The sequence below is a fragment of the Cimex lectularius genome, unplaced genomic scaffold, assembly GCF_000648675.2.
Source record: "Cimex lectularius strain Harlan isolate CLEC.00 unplaced genomic scaffold, Clec_2.1 scaffold10, whole genome shotgun sequence".
NCBI lineage: Eukaryota > Metazoa > Arthropoda > Insecta > Hemiptera > Cimicidae > Cimex > Cimex lectularius.
In genome coordinates this window covers 323,715-337,357 of record NW_019392665.1, presented here as the reverse complement: position 1 = coordinate 337,357, position 13,643 = coordinate 323,715, and the positions used below count along the sequence as shown (strand labels likewise).

Genomic DNA, 13,643 nt, shown 5'->3' with positions numbered 1-13,643 from the left:
GATTACGGCCGGTTCGGCCCTTTGCCCGAATTTCGACCAAATCTCGACTCAAAATCTTCTTGTCGATTCCAGGATAATCCAGGAGAGAGAGAGGAAGAAAGAAAGGAGAGAAGAAATTCGGCGGGACCTGGCTGAATAGAGGCAGGAATCTTCAAAGATGACCAACCCCCCGAGCCAGATAGTCATCAAGTAAGTCAGATTTTTTTGAACCCCCTAAACCCTTTGATTTTTCACCTTTACGCGCCTTCAATTACACTCGTCTGCTTATGTATTTGTTAATCTGTCACAAAGAGTATATTTATCAACCTTCACCCATAATGATTACAGGTTATATTACAAAGTAGCCTTTAATTAACACATTTCTTCATCCTTCCCTTTCTCCTTTGCTCTATATCCTTCATTTACCTATTAAATTGGGCAATTCGTTTGCGTGGATGTTTTACTGTTCCTTTCTGCCTGTCTTGGTTGTCTTTCTTTTTCTCACTTTCTCGTTAATTGTAAGAGAGGCCGTGCGCGACGTAAATTTGCGAGATTTAAATAAAATAAAATGAAAGAGTGAGATCTCGTTCATTCTCTACTATCCTTCCCTCTGTCACTCACTCTCTTTCGCTCCCCCTCTCGTACTCCCTCTTTTTCTTACTCACTCTCTCACTCATTCACTCACTCTCTTCTCCCTAACTCACGCTTTTTCACTCCCCCTCTCGTTCTCGCTCTCTCCCTCGCTCACTAACTAGCACACTCACTCTCACTCACTCACTTTCGCTCTCTCACTCACTCACTCTCTTTCACTCCTCCTTCATACTACCTCTTTTTCTTACTCACTCACTAACTAGCTCACTCTCTCACTAAATAACTCACTCTCATCTCCCTAACTCGTGCTTTTTTACTCCCCCTCTTGTACTTGCTCTCTCCTTCACTCACTAACTAGCACACTCACTCTCACTCACTCACTCACTCACCCGCTTTCACTCCTCCTTCGTACTACCTCTTTTTCTTACTCACTCTCTTTCTCTCACTCATTCACTAACTCACTAAATAACTCACTTCTTCTCCCTAAATCACGCTTTTTCACTCCCCCTCTTGTACTAGCTCTCTCCCACACTCATTCACTAACTCACTCACTCACTCTCTCTCTCACACGCACTCTCTCTCACTCATTCACTCACTCACTAAATAACTCACTTCTTCTCCCTAAATCACGCTTTTTCACTCCCCCTCTTGTACTAGCTCTCTCCCTCACTCACTCACTAACTAACTCACTCACTCTCCCTCACGCGCACGCTCTCTCACTCATTCACTCTCTTTCTCTCATTCATTCACTCACTCACTAAATACCTCACTTCTTCTCCCTAAATCACGCTTTTTCCTCCCCCTCTTGTACTTGCTCTCTCCCTCACTCACTAACTAGCTCACTCACTCACTCTTTCACTCACTCACTCACCCACTAAATAACACACGCTCTTCTCCCTAACTCACGCTTTTTCACTCCTCCTCTTGTAATTGCTCTCTCCCTTACTCATAACTAGCTCACTCACTCACTCTCTCTCACTCATTCACTCACCCACTAAATAACTGACTCTCTTTTCCCTAACTCACGCTCTTTTACTCCCCTTCTCGTAATCGCTCTCTCCGTCACTCAAACATTTATACTTACTTTACTTATTACTTACTTTCTCTCTCACTCACTCCCCTCTTTCCATTTCACATTAACTCACTCACTCCCTTTTCTCTCTCTTCCCCTAACTCTCTCACACTTCTTATAATTGTCCCTACTTTTTATAATTGTACGAAAGAACAGTAATGGTCCTAAATTTGTACACGTGAAAAATTAAAGATCAGTTCTGTCAAGTCCCTCTCTCACTCACTCAGACCATCACTCTCTCATCTCTTCCCAAATTCTGTCTATCCATCTTACTCCATCATCCCAGAAACGCTGTAATCCTATTTATTTGATAGTTTCCCCAGCCAGTTTAATTGCCAATTGCTTGTATTTTGGAATGTATATCGATTCCAATGCGTGGCGTGTGTGACAAAGGCCTTAGGGTCCGAACTTGGAAGAGAGTTGAACGAACTTTCTCGGTCACCTTTCACACATGATCCACCCGCCGGAACAAGGCTACTTCTATGTATAAGACAATATAAATCCCCCAGCCGTCGCCTTTCACCCGTGGGCGAACGGGAACCGGCTTTGGAAAGGCGACAATCGTTAATAAATCCGTTTATGTGGGACAAATTCCGGGCGAGAATGGGGTTCGCGGAGTCTTACAGTCCAGCTCTCAGGATCCCGGTCTTTTTTTCATTTTCTTTTTTTGTGAACAAGATCTAGTTCAGAAGGATCATGATGAAAACATGATACAAATGGCATATTTGCATAATGGGAAGAAAGAGAGAGAAAAAAAACCGGGACGATTAAAATCCGAGACCTGGGCAAGATTTAACCGAGAAAAAGAATTGCATCAGATTGGCCTTGGCGATACTTGAAACTTGAAAAAGAGCGAATGAGAGAGTGAGGGAATAAGCGAGTAAGGGAATGATTGAGGGAATGAGCGAGTAAGAAAGTGCAAGATTAAGCGAGTAAGAGTGTGAGAGAGAGATACAGAACGTGAGAGAGGAGGACAAAGTGGTTCAGAGAGGCGAGAGAGAGGGAGATAGAGGGTGACTTTAGTGAGTGAATGAGTGAGAGAGAGAAAGAGATAAGTGAAGAGTGCGTGAATGCGCGAGTAAGAGAGTGATTGGGAGGATGAGTGAGGGGAAAGAAAGTGAATGAGAGAGAGGAGAGTGATTCAGAGAGGGTGAGTGAATGAGCGAGCGAGAGAGAGAGAGAGGGGGTGAGTTAGTGAGTGAGAGAGAAATGGAGGGAGTGCGTGAATGCGCGAGTAAGAGAGTGATTGGGAGGATAAGTGAGGGGAAAGAAAGTGAGTGAGAGAGAGGAAGAGAGTGATTCAAAGAGGGTGAGTGAATGAGCGAGCGAGGGAGAGAGAGAGGGGGTGAGTTAGTGAGTGAAAGAGAAATGGAGGGAGTGCGCGACTGCGCGAGTGAGACAATGTGAGAATGAGCGATTAAGAGAGTGATTGAGAGTGCGTGAATGCGTGAGTAAGAGAGTGAGCGAGAGGGTTAGAATATGCCAGTAACAGAGTGAGTGAGACAGAGGGAGAGAGTGTTTCAGAGAGAGTGAGTGAATGAGTGTTTGCGAATGCGCGAGTAAGAGAGTGAGCGAAAGAATGTGAGATTGTGCCAGAAGAGAGTGAGTGAATGCGCGGGTGAAAGTGTGAGTGAGAGAAAAAGAAAGTGAGTGAGAGAGAGAGAGAGAGAGTGATTCAGAGAGGGTGAGTGAGTGAGCAAGAGAAAAAGAGGGTGAGTTAGAGAGTGAGCGAGAGAGTTTGAGATTGAACCAGAAGAGAGTGATTGAGAGAATGAGCTAGTAAGAGAGTGAGTGATTGAGCGAGTGTGAGAGGGAGAGAGAGAGTGATTCAGAGAGGGTGAGTTAGAGAGTGAGCGAGAGATTGTGAGAATGCGCCAGTAAGAGAGTGAGAGAGATAGTGTGAGAATGAGCCAGCAAGAGAGTGATTGAGAAAATGAGCGAGTAAGCGTAGTGAGAGAAGGTGTGATTGAGTCCTCATCGGGTCTTCTCTTTTTATCCGTATTTACGTTCTTTTCCATTCGGAGTCCCGCCAACGAGTCTCCTTTTTAATGAAACGGATCCCGGACGAGAGAAAATTGCCCAGCCAGCCTTTTTTTAAAAACAGTCGACGTTTCCGCCCGTGGCCCAGATAGAAATTCGTTTTGACTACTATTCCATATCAACCTCTCGACAAGGCCGGAGTATTAATTACGAACCATGGAAAAAAGAGAAAAAAAATCCTATGAATAATGGAAGAGGATTTAACGTAATAATAATTCCTGACTTAAACACTTGATCAGATTTATAAAGCAAAATAATGAGAAAATCCCCCCCCACCTTGATAAATTTTTATCCTTCTTCAAATATTTTTACAATTTTAGTATCGCGCATTGTTCGTAAAATGGGTCCGTAATTTTTCCCCTGTTTTCCTGGTCTTTCTACCACGTCGGCTGACGCGGTCAGGCAGGGGTGTGTTTTAAGTCCTAAACATTTCTTCCTTTTCGGCCCGCCGCTGAATCGACAGGCCGAAATCGGCAACGACCGAATCACAAGACAGAAGACTGGAAAATAGGGATTGAATTGAACTGTTATTTTTTATATCTACAAATTTACAAAAAGAGGGGAAAAGTTGTGAGTGAGAGGGAGTGAGCGATTGAGAGGGAGAGAAAAATACGCGCGTGTGAGTGATTGAGAGAGAGAGAGAGAGAGAGAGAGAGAGAGAGAGAGAGAGAGAGAGAGAGAGAGNGTGAACGTTTGAGAAGGAAAGAGAATGTATGAGTGAATGAGTCATGGTGAGGGAGAGAAAGAGAATGTGTGAGTGAGTGAGCGATTGGACAGAACTTTTATTTTTCATGTGTGCACATTTAAGACAAGAGAGAATTAATGTGAGTTAATGTCAGATTGATTGTTATTATTTATGTTTCATTTTGTCTCCCTTCGAAGCAGAATTCATACGTCAGTGATTTTTTTATAAAGGCCGGGCGTTTGTGGGACGTTGCCGATCATGCGATTTTATTGTCAAAGGTCGTTTACACTTTAAACTGTGCACCGGGGGGGGAGGGAAAATCCTCGTTGCGGGGGTGAGTGAGGACAGAAATTTTCCAGATTGCATCATAACCATCAGGGGTTCAAAGGACGTACGTTCCGGTTTGCCCGGTCCGGGTGTCGTTTTATGTAAGAACCGACGGCTTTCAAGGAATCGCGAAGGCCAGTGAGTTCCATCAGTCTTTTTTTTAATATATTTTATGCTAAACAGATTTTATCTTAGCCGGAGATGAGGGCTTACCTCAAAGTTCGTCAGTAGAACGTAAATATGACAGGCTTCCAGATTCTTCTTCTGTCTCACGACCTCCTTATGGGAGTATTTTTGTGACTTTAGCTTCCGTTAAGTCATGAAGCATAGTCCATCACATGAACACCTCAATGATGCTATAAACTGAATAAAAAGACGAAAAATCCCGAGGATCGACAGTAAATCCTAAATATGGCAATTTTCCAGATTTTTCTTATGTCTCTTAACCTCTTTATGGTAGCTTCTTTGGGCCTTTAGCTTCCTCTAAGTCCATGAAGCATAGTGCACCACATGGACACCTCAAAGAAGCTATAAACTGAATAAAAAAACGAAAAATACCAAAGTTCGTCAATAAACCCAAAATACGACAGATTTCCAAATTCTTCTTATGTCTCTCGACCTCTTCATGGTATATGTTTGAGTCTTATGCTTCCTTTAAGGTCATGAAGCAAAGTGCATCATATACCTCAAAGAAGCTTATACTGAATAAAAAGACGAAAATCCCGAGATTCGTCAATAAATTCTAAATATGATAGATATTCTTCTTACGTCTCTCGACCTCTTCATGGTAGTATGTTTGAGACTTATGCTTCTTTTAACCCCATGAAGCATTCTGCACCACGTCGTCACCTCAAAGAAGATACTACACCTATTTAAAAGCCTAAAAATCTCAGCTTTGGGGGTAAATCTTAAATATGATAGATTTCGACTTTCTTATTCTGTATATTGATTAGGGATGGTTAGGTCATATATTTATCATCCCTAACCATCTGTATATTGACCTACGTTGGTCATATACTTGGGTCTTGAGATTCCTTTAACGTCCTTAAATATTTTCACGCCAATTCGATATAATTTTGTACGTTGTCCTTTCCAGAAATCCGACATGGTGGAGAAGGAGGACCCAGATGGAAAGGGGTCTCATCTTCATGACCATATCGACCGCACTGCTGTGCATCGTGCTCGTCGCCGCACTCGCCGTCACCTCCTACAAAGAAATGGAAGGTAAAAGAGAGAAAAAAATTGATTTTCAATGTTACAAGTTTTTAATTATTTTACCACGACCTTCGCCCACTGTCTTTCCCACGGGGAGAACAATAGGGTGACATAACCCGGGTATTATCTCATCCCTTGGGTTTACTTTGCAACTAATTAACTGTTGGTATTACAATTGAGCTAAATAGGACACAAAAAAATTGAGTTTGGACTGCGATCGGGTCAAGGAGCTCGTCTTACACCCATGGCCGGTCTATATATGTACATATGACATCCTTTATGATTATGTTGTCCCTTAACACTATCATTTCCCATGACATACAGAGGATATGTGTCACGTCTCTTGGACGAGTGGATCGAAATGTACAAGGAGTGAAAGTGTCGACAGGGTTGGGTCCGCTTGTCCCCACTGTGCTGAAATCAGGCGTCAGGAGCTTTCTAGCGGTGGTGCCCACTACTATAGAGTAATTAATAAAAAAACAAAAAAAAAAACAGATAAACTAAGATTAGATGATCAACCTAGCTCAGATAGATTTTGTGTTTTTAAACTGTTGAATTATTTGAGTTTGTTTGTATTTCCAAGGACGAGTTTTCCTTCTAAACTTTTTTTTAAAGTTTAATAACGAAGTTCCGATCATACGTCATACGATGCCATCAGAGTCAGACCTTGACACGATTCCTCCAGCCTAGGACGGGTTTTTTGGTTTTTCCCATTCCAGTCACGATTTTCGTGGTGTACGCTTTGCCCGAGAGGAACTCCGATTGGGTTTTTGAAAATTTAAAATTTTAAAAAATCGGACATGGACCCGTTGGACGTACTTCACCAAGAGGCGGTCGAGTCTGTCTGGACGTTCCTCGCCACGAAGGATCTCCTGGCCTGCCGTGCTGTGTCGAGGAGGTGGAGAGATTCGGTTGAGTCGTGCCGGAGGGCGTGGGGTCCGCGGGGTTTCGACGATTTCCTCGATCGGCATAGGATTCTGCGCATGTGGGCCGAGGGGCGTTTCACGAGGAGGCGCACGTTCCCCACGGATTCAGTGAGTTGCCTAATTTCACATGAAAATTATTCGCCCTACGTCCATGGTATCGACAATAGTTTTTTTTCTACAAATTTTACGATAGAAATTAAACTACGACACAAATGGCGGTTCTGACCATTCCTGACGGCCCGGAACCCTCCATAACAGTGAACGAACTAGTTCAAATGAACTATTCCCGAAAGAAAACTCAATTTTTAGTGAACTATGATTCTTTGTCTTTTTTTTCTATCTTGTATTAATTTAACTTTTATCAAAAATAATTTTATAAAAAACATTTTAAAAAACAAAACAGCTTTTTACCTAGTTCGAACTGGTTCATTGAAATCTCGCCTGCCTTGAACGGTCTTTAACAGTGAGTAGTCCTTGAACGAACTAGTTCAAAAGAATCATTCTAAAAAATGAACTAAATTGACCGTTTTTTACTGACCTGGTTCCAAGTGACCCCGAACCAGCTTTATGAGTGAGTAGTTCATGAACGAACTAGTTCAAAAGAATCATTCACAAAAATGAACAAAATTGACCGTTTTTAACTGACCTGGTTCCAAGCAGCCCCGAAATAACTTTAAGAGTGAGTAGTTCATGAACGAACTAGTTCAAAAGAATCATTCCCAAAAATGAACTAAATTGACAGTTTTTTTTACTGTCCTGGTTTCACGCGGCCCCTAAACAACTTTAAGTGGGAATAGTTCATGAACGAACTAGTTCAAAAGAATCATTCCCAAAAATTATCAAAATTTACCATTTTTAACTGACCTGGTTCCAAGCTGCTCCAAAATAACTTTAAGAGTGAGTAGTTCATGAACGAACTAATTCAAAAGAATCATTCCCAAAAATGATCTAAATTGACCGTTTTTAACTGACCTGGTTCCAAGCGGCCCCTAAACAACTTTAAGTGTGAATAGTTCATGAACGAACTATTGGGTTGTCCGGAAAATAATGCAGGATTTTAAGTTTTCATTAAAAAAAATCTATATAAAATATTCTGTTTACGTTTACAGGATTACTCATTTGTATGAATGTCAACACTTATTAATCCTCTTCCAAATGATATTGTTTGTTTACCTCTGTAGCATTCCGCTACTTGGAAATAATTCAGTCATCCTTATAATGTCAAAGCGAGAATTTCGTACGATTTTCTTTTACGAGTTTAAACTCGGCCGAAGCGGAGCCCAAACGGCTAGAAACATTAACCAAGTCTGGGGCGAGGGTTGTGTTAATGAGTGCACTGTGCAAAGGTGGTTTAAAAAATTTCGGGAGGGAGATTTCAGCCTTGAAGATGAAGAAGGTCGTGGACGGCCTTCCTCTCTTAATGATGATGTTCTGCGATCAGTGGTGGAAGAAAACCCCAAAACAACTGTTCGAGAACTTGCAGAGCAACTCAAAGTCAGTAAAACGACCGTCGCTGACCACCTCAAGGCGATTGGAAAAGTGAAAAAACTCGAAAATTGGGTTCCACACTCATTAAACGATCGCCAAAAAATCAGCGCTTTGATGTTTGTGCATCACTTCTTTGTCGAAACAAAAATGACCCATTTCTGGCCAGAATTGTTACATGTGACGAAAAGTGGATTCTCTACGATAACACTAGACGTTCTGGACAGTGGCTCGACAAAGGAGAAGCTCCAAAGCCCCCAACTCATCAAAAAAAGGTAATGGTTACGGTATGGTGGGCTTCATTTGGTTTAATACACTACAGCTTCTTAAATCCTGGCGAAACCATCAATGCTGAATCATACTGTAACCAAATTAATACCATGCATCAGAAATTGGCAGTAATGAAGCCCTCTTTGGTCAATCGGAAAGGGCCCATTTTGTTGCATGACAACGCTCGACCACATGTGTCACGTGTAACGTCACAAAAATTATTGGAGCTTGGCTATGAAACTTTGCCTCACCCACCCTACTCTCCGGACCTCTCGCCTACTGACTACCATTTTTTTAGACACCTGGACCACTACTTACAACACATAATATTCAAAAATCAAACGGAACTGGAAAATGCATTTATTGACTTTATCAATTCTAAAAATTCTGAATTCTACTCAGACGGAATTAATAAGTTACCAACACGTTGGGAGAAATGTATTGAGAGTATGGGAAATTATTTTGATTAAAGAACATTGCTTTAAAGTAACTAGTTTCTTTTTTTTTGTTTAATACCAAAATCCTGCATTATTTTCCGGACAACCCAATAGTTCAAAAGGGTCATTTCCAAAAATGAACTAAATTGACGCTTCTTTTTAGTAAACTAGTTCCAAGCGGCCCCGGACTAACTTTAACAGAGAACAGTTCATGAACGAACTAGTTCAAATGAACTATTACCTAAAAAGAACTATTCTTAACGATCCTTTATGTTAGAGAACTGAATTCATGGATGCCCTGATTCATCTATAATAGTGAGCTGTTATTCCCTAACCATTCCTAACATTTAAAATCATTATTAACGATCTAAATATAAAAGTTTTATTTGATAGTAAACGTTATTTGATCGAGTTGGTCGAACAGCTCCTGGACGAGGGCGAATTTTTGCACTAGCATCGCATAAATTCGGACAATTTTGACCCTTTGCAGATCCTTCTCGTCGCGGACGATTGTATTTTCGTGTCTTCGGAGAAAGAGAGCCGCCTAAAGAAATACGACATCCGGGGCAGAACGTTAAAAACCCTGAGAGGGAAGGTCGAAAAAATGTCTTTTCACAACAAAGGTCTGATGGCCATGTATGGACGACCCAGGGTGCTGAAAACGCTCGATTTCGACCTGAACGTCTTGGAAAAGTTCAACTGTAACGGTTTCGACTGCTACGCCGATACTCTCGTCCTGTTCGGTTCAGGTCAGAAGGTGAGGTACTCCCCAGGTGCGGGGTTTCATCAAATACCTCAATTCGACTCTATAGACGTCCTGGACGGTTTCCTCGTCCTCAGAAAAAAGGCCGGCTTTGACTGCGATTTCTACCACTTTGTCACCGAGCCTAAACACCTGTTGAACCTGAAATCAAGTCCTTTGTACCTGCCAGATTTTAAAGTGTACAAAGGCGGTAAGAGGTACTGTATAACCAACTCGATGAGACTGGGAGAGAAGGAGGTCGGTTACACGACACTCAGGATATTCGAATCTGACCGGTTTTTGAAGAGGTTCGACCTAGAGGACGTCAAAGACTGCCTCTTCACCAAAGGACATTTCGTCACGATAGTCTCAGATGGGGTTGTCGTTTACAACTCAGATTTCATCCCAGTCAGATACAATTTTGACTATTTGCACCTAGGAGCTTGTCAGATCCAAGGGGATTGGTTCTACGCCTACGATGATGATCGTTTCGCGTTGATCGACCCTCAAGAAGGACTAGTTGCCACTGTGAGCCAGCCTGGGAGTTCGTTCATCGTCCGAAAAGAATTTTACCTGGCTTCTCACCTCGTACACGAGATCTTCTCACTGGAAAACCCCTCCCAATGATTAAATATCATATGATTTTCAACACAACAAAATTTCCCAAAGCTATGTTTCCTTTAGTTAAGATATGCTTTCTAGGGGTGGGATTGTCAGCGTTCACTTGCGGTTTTCTCACAGATTGCTGGAGTAGGTCTTTCACCCGGAGGATCCTGGGTGAAATTTAATTTTTTTTTCTTCTTCTTTTACAGAGCCTTTGCCGGCTATGTCAGCTCTGAACATGACCGAGGAGAAAAGCGCCAAGACTCCTCAGAAAAAACCTGAAATATGCCTCGACGAAGGATGCGTCCATGCCGGTGCGCATAATAAAATAAACTTTTGATTTTGTTTTTGTTTTTTTTATTAAAATTTTTTTTTTAGCTTCTATGGTCCTGGGAAACATGGACATGAGCGTCGAACCATGCGATGATTTTTACCAGTTCGTGTGCGGTCAGTTTAGGAAGAGGTTCATTCCGGATCACAAATCCGCTCTGAACTATTTCAGCCTGATTAGCGACAAGCTGGAAGGACAGTTGAGGGACATACTGACGGAACCGTCGCTACCTGGTGAAATACAGCCGATATACGACGCCAAGAGCCTCTACCAACTCTGCATGAACGAGAGTGAGTTTTTCCTTTTTAGTGAACTTTAGTTATACCGTCTTTTAATTAGAAAAAACACTGCACGAAAGCTTTTTACGTAGTATGTAATGATCCTATGAATTCCTGGCAGCCTCGAACCATCTCTAAAACAGCGAGTAGTTCATGAACGAACTTGTTCAAATGAACTATTCCTGAAAAAGAACTATGTACAGTGAACGGTCTTTTTATGTGGACTGAATTCCGGGCTACCCCGAACCATCTGTAAAATTGAGTAGTTCACGAAAGAACTAGTTAAATGAACTATTACCCAATAAAAAGATCTTTCTTTTTAGTGACCTGAATTCCTGGCTGTTTCGAACCATCTCTAACATTGAGTAGTTCAGAAAAGAACTAGTTAAAGGAACTATTCCCCCCCCCAAAAAAAAAACCAGGTGACTCCGAACCAATTCTAAAATTGACTAGTTCGAATGAACTATTACCCAAGAAAACGGTCTTTATTTTTAGTGACCTGAATTCCTGGCTGTTTCGAACCATCTCTAACATTGAGTAGTTCAGAAAAGAACTAGTTAAAGGAACTATTACCCCCCTCCAAAAAAAACAACAACGGGTGACTCCGAACCAATTCTAAAATTGACTAGTTCGAATGAACTATTACCCCAAGAAAACGGTCTTTATTTTTAGTGACCTGAATTCTTAGATGTTTCGGACTATCTCTAACATTGAGCAGTTTATGAAAGAACTAGTTCAAACGAACTATTACCCAAAAAAACGGGTAGCTCCGAACCATCTCTCAAATTGAGTAGTTCACGAAAGAACTATTACCCAAGAAAACGGCCTTTATTTTAGTGACCTGAATTCCTGGATGTTTCGAACTATCTCTAACATTGAGCAGTTCATGAAAGAACTAGTTCATACGAATTATTCTTATAAAAGAACTACGTGTATTGAACGATCTTTATTTGTTTTTATTTTTTCCCAAGGTCCTTTACAATTTTTCGATGAACAAGAGTTTTATTTATTTTATTTTCATCAGCGAAAATCGAGATGTACGGCACTGAACCGGTTCTCAAGCTGTTCGAACAGCTCGGCGGATGGCCCGTCCTGGACGAGAACTGGGACAGAGACGGCTCATGGAACTGGCGAGACACCATCTACAAATTCCGCGCCCACGGTTTCAGCGTCGATTACTTTTTCGACTTTAGCATAGGTTCCGACCTGAAGAACACCTCATACAGGATAATAACTTTCGACCAACCCCCTCTCGGCCTGAGCAGGGAGTACCTTGTCCAAGGGATGAACCACACCAAGGTGAAAGCCTACTACGACTACATGGTCGACATCGCTGTCCTATTCAGTGCGGACGAAGCCCAAGCAAGAAAACAACTCATGGAATCACTCGAACTCGAGATGCAGCTCGCCAAGGTCAGAACGACTTTAAAAAAACCTTTTAAAAAAATAATAAAATTGTTTTTTTTTTAGCTTTCACTCCCTAGGGAGGAACGTAGGAACGCGAATAAACTATACAACAAGATGACCCTGGGTAGTATGATGCTTAAATTCCCGACGATCCCTTGGAGAGAGTACGTCACAAGGCTACTTCCTCCGATGTACGACATCAAAGAAGAAGAACCCGTCATAGTCGCGGTGCCCGAGTACATAACCGGAGTGGAAAAAATACTGGAGCAGACTCCAAAGAAGTATGTCGTTGGTTATTTGTGTAAATTAAGATTGATTGTGTTTTTGTTTTCTCCGGCTAGGGTGCTTGCAAATTATCTTTTATGGAGGGCGGCCAGTTCTACGATCTTCTACCTACCGACTAGGTTCAGGGACAGACAGCAGAAGTACGCCAGGGCGACTTCAGGTTCGAAAATGCGCCAACCGAGGTGGATGGAATGTTCAGGCCTTGCGGCAGGCAGTGTCTCCCTGGCTGTTTCATCCCTCTACGTCGAACGGTACTTCAACGACGAGGCGAAGCAGATGGCACTCGATCTGGTCGACAGAGTAAAAAAAGAGTTTTTCCATACTCTAGAGACCCTGGATTGGATGGACGAGGAGACGAGGTACGCCTTGGATGTTCTTCCATAAAAATAAGAAAAACAACTAAATTTTTTTCTTTCAGGAAAGCCGCTTTGGAGAAGGCCGGGTCGATGGTGGCCCACATCGCCTACCCCGAAGAGCTGAGGAACAAGAAGAAAATCGTTGACTTTTACAAAGAGGTATTTCTGCCAGCGAGACCTGTGCAGTCCAGCGTTCTTCCGACGGCGGAACGAGATCTAATGTCAGAATTGTGTCTTTTCAAGCTGACCATCGATAGGGACGGCGACTACCTCCAGGCCATACTCAACCTGACCACCTTCGGCACAAATTACACCCTGAGCCAGTTGAGGGAGAAGATAAACAAAACGGACTGGATATCCCATTCGAAAGCAGCTGTCGTCAACGCCTACTACTCGCCGTTGGAAAACTCCATCCGTAAGTCACATAAAAATAAACTTTAAAAAATAAAACACGTGATTTATCAGCCTGTAATAACATAAAAATTAAGCTACACTTTTCCCCCGAGCTTTTATCATTTTCTAGAATATACGGTAGAGGCCAGAATATGAAAATTTCCGAAGGAAAAATATCTCAAGTAATTTTTGTAGAATATATTTTTTCTGCCGTTATTTTG

General features: G+C 42.1%; 1 protein-coding gene across 5 annotated transcripts in view; it reads left to right on the top strand.

The window, feature by feature from the left end:
• LOC106667405 (neprilysin-2) overlaps positions 1 to 13,643 on the top strand; it is a 38,887-nt gene that overhangs the window by 22,737 nt on the left and 2,507 nt on the right. For 2 of the 5 annotated variants that reach the window (XM_024225027.1, XM_024225026.1), the window contains exons 2-9: positions 73 to 189; positions 5,791 to 5,918; positions 10,582 to 10,686; positions 10,751 to 10,993; positions 12,006 to 12,394; positions 12,452 to 12,669; positions 12,730 to 13,032; positions 13,092 to 13,444. In XM_024225027.1, the coding sequence (XP_024080795.1) occupies positions 158 to 189; positions 5,791 to 5,918; positions 10,582 to 10,686; positions 10,751 to 10,993; positions 12,006 to 12,394; positions 12,452 to 12,669; positions 12,730 to 13,032; positions 13,092 to 13,444 (1,771 nt within the window). In that variant the 5' untranslated portion in view covers positions 73 to 157. Of the gene's footprint in view, positions 1 to 2; positions 190 to 5,790; positions 5,919 to 10,425; positions 10,520 to 10,581; positions 10,687 to 10,750; positions 10,994 to 12,005; positions 12,395 to 12,451; positions 12,670 to 12,729; positions 13,033 to 13,091; positions 13,445 to 13,643 lie in introns of those variants that run through there. The other 3 variants (XM_024225028.1, XM_014395331.2, XM_014395332.1) reach the window with 3 other exon arrangements.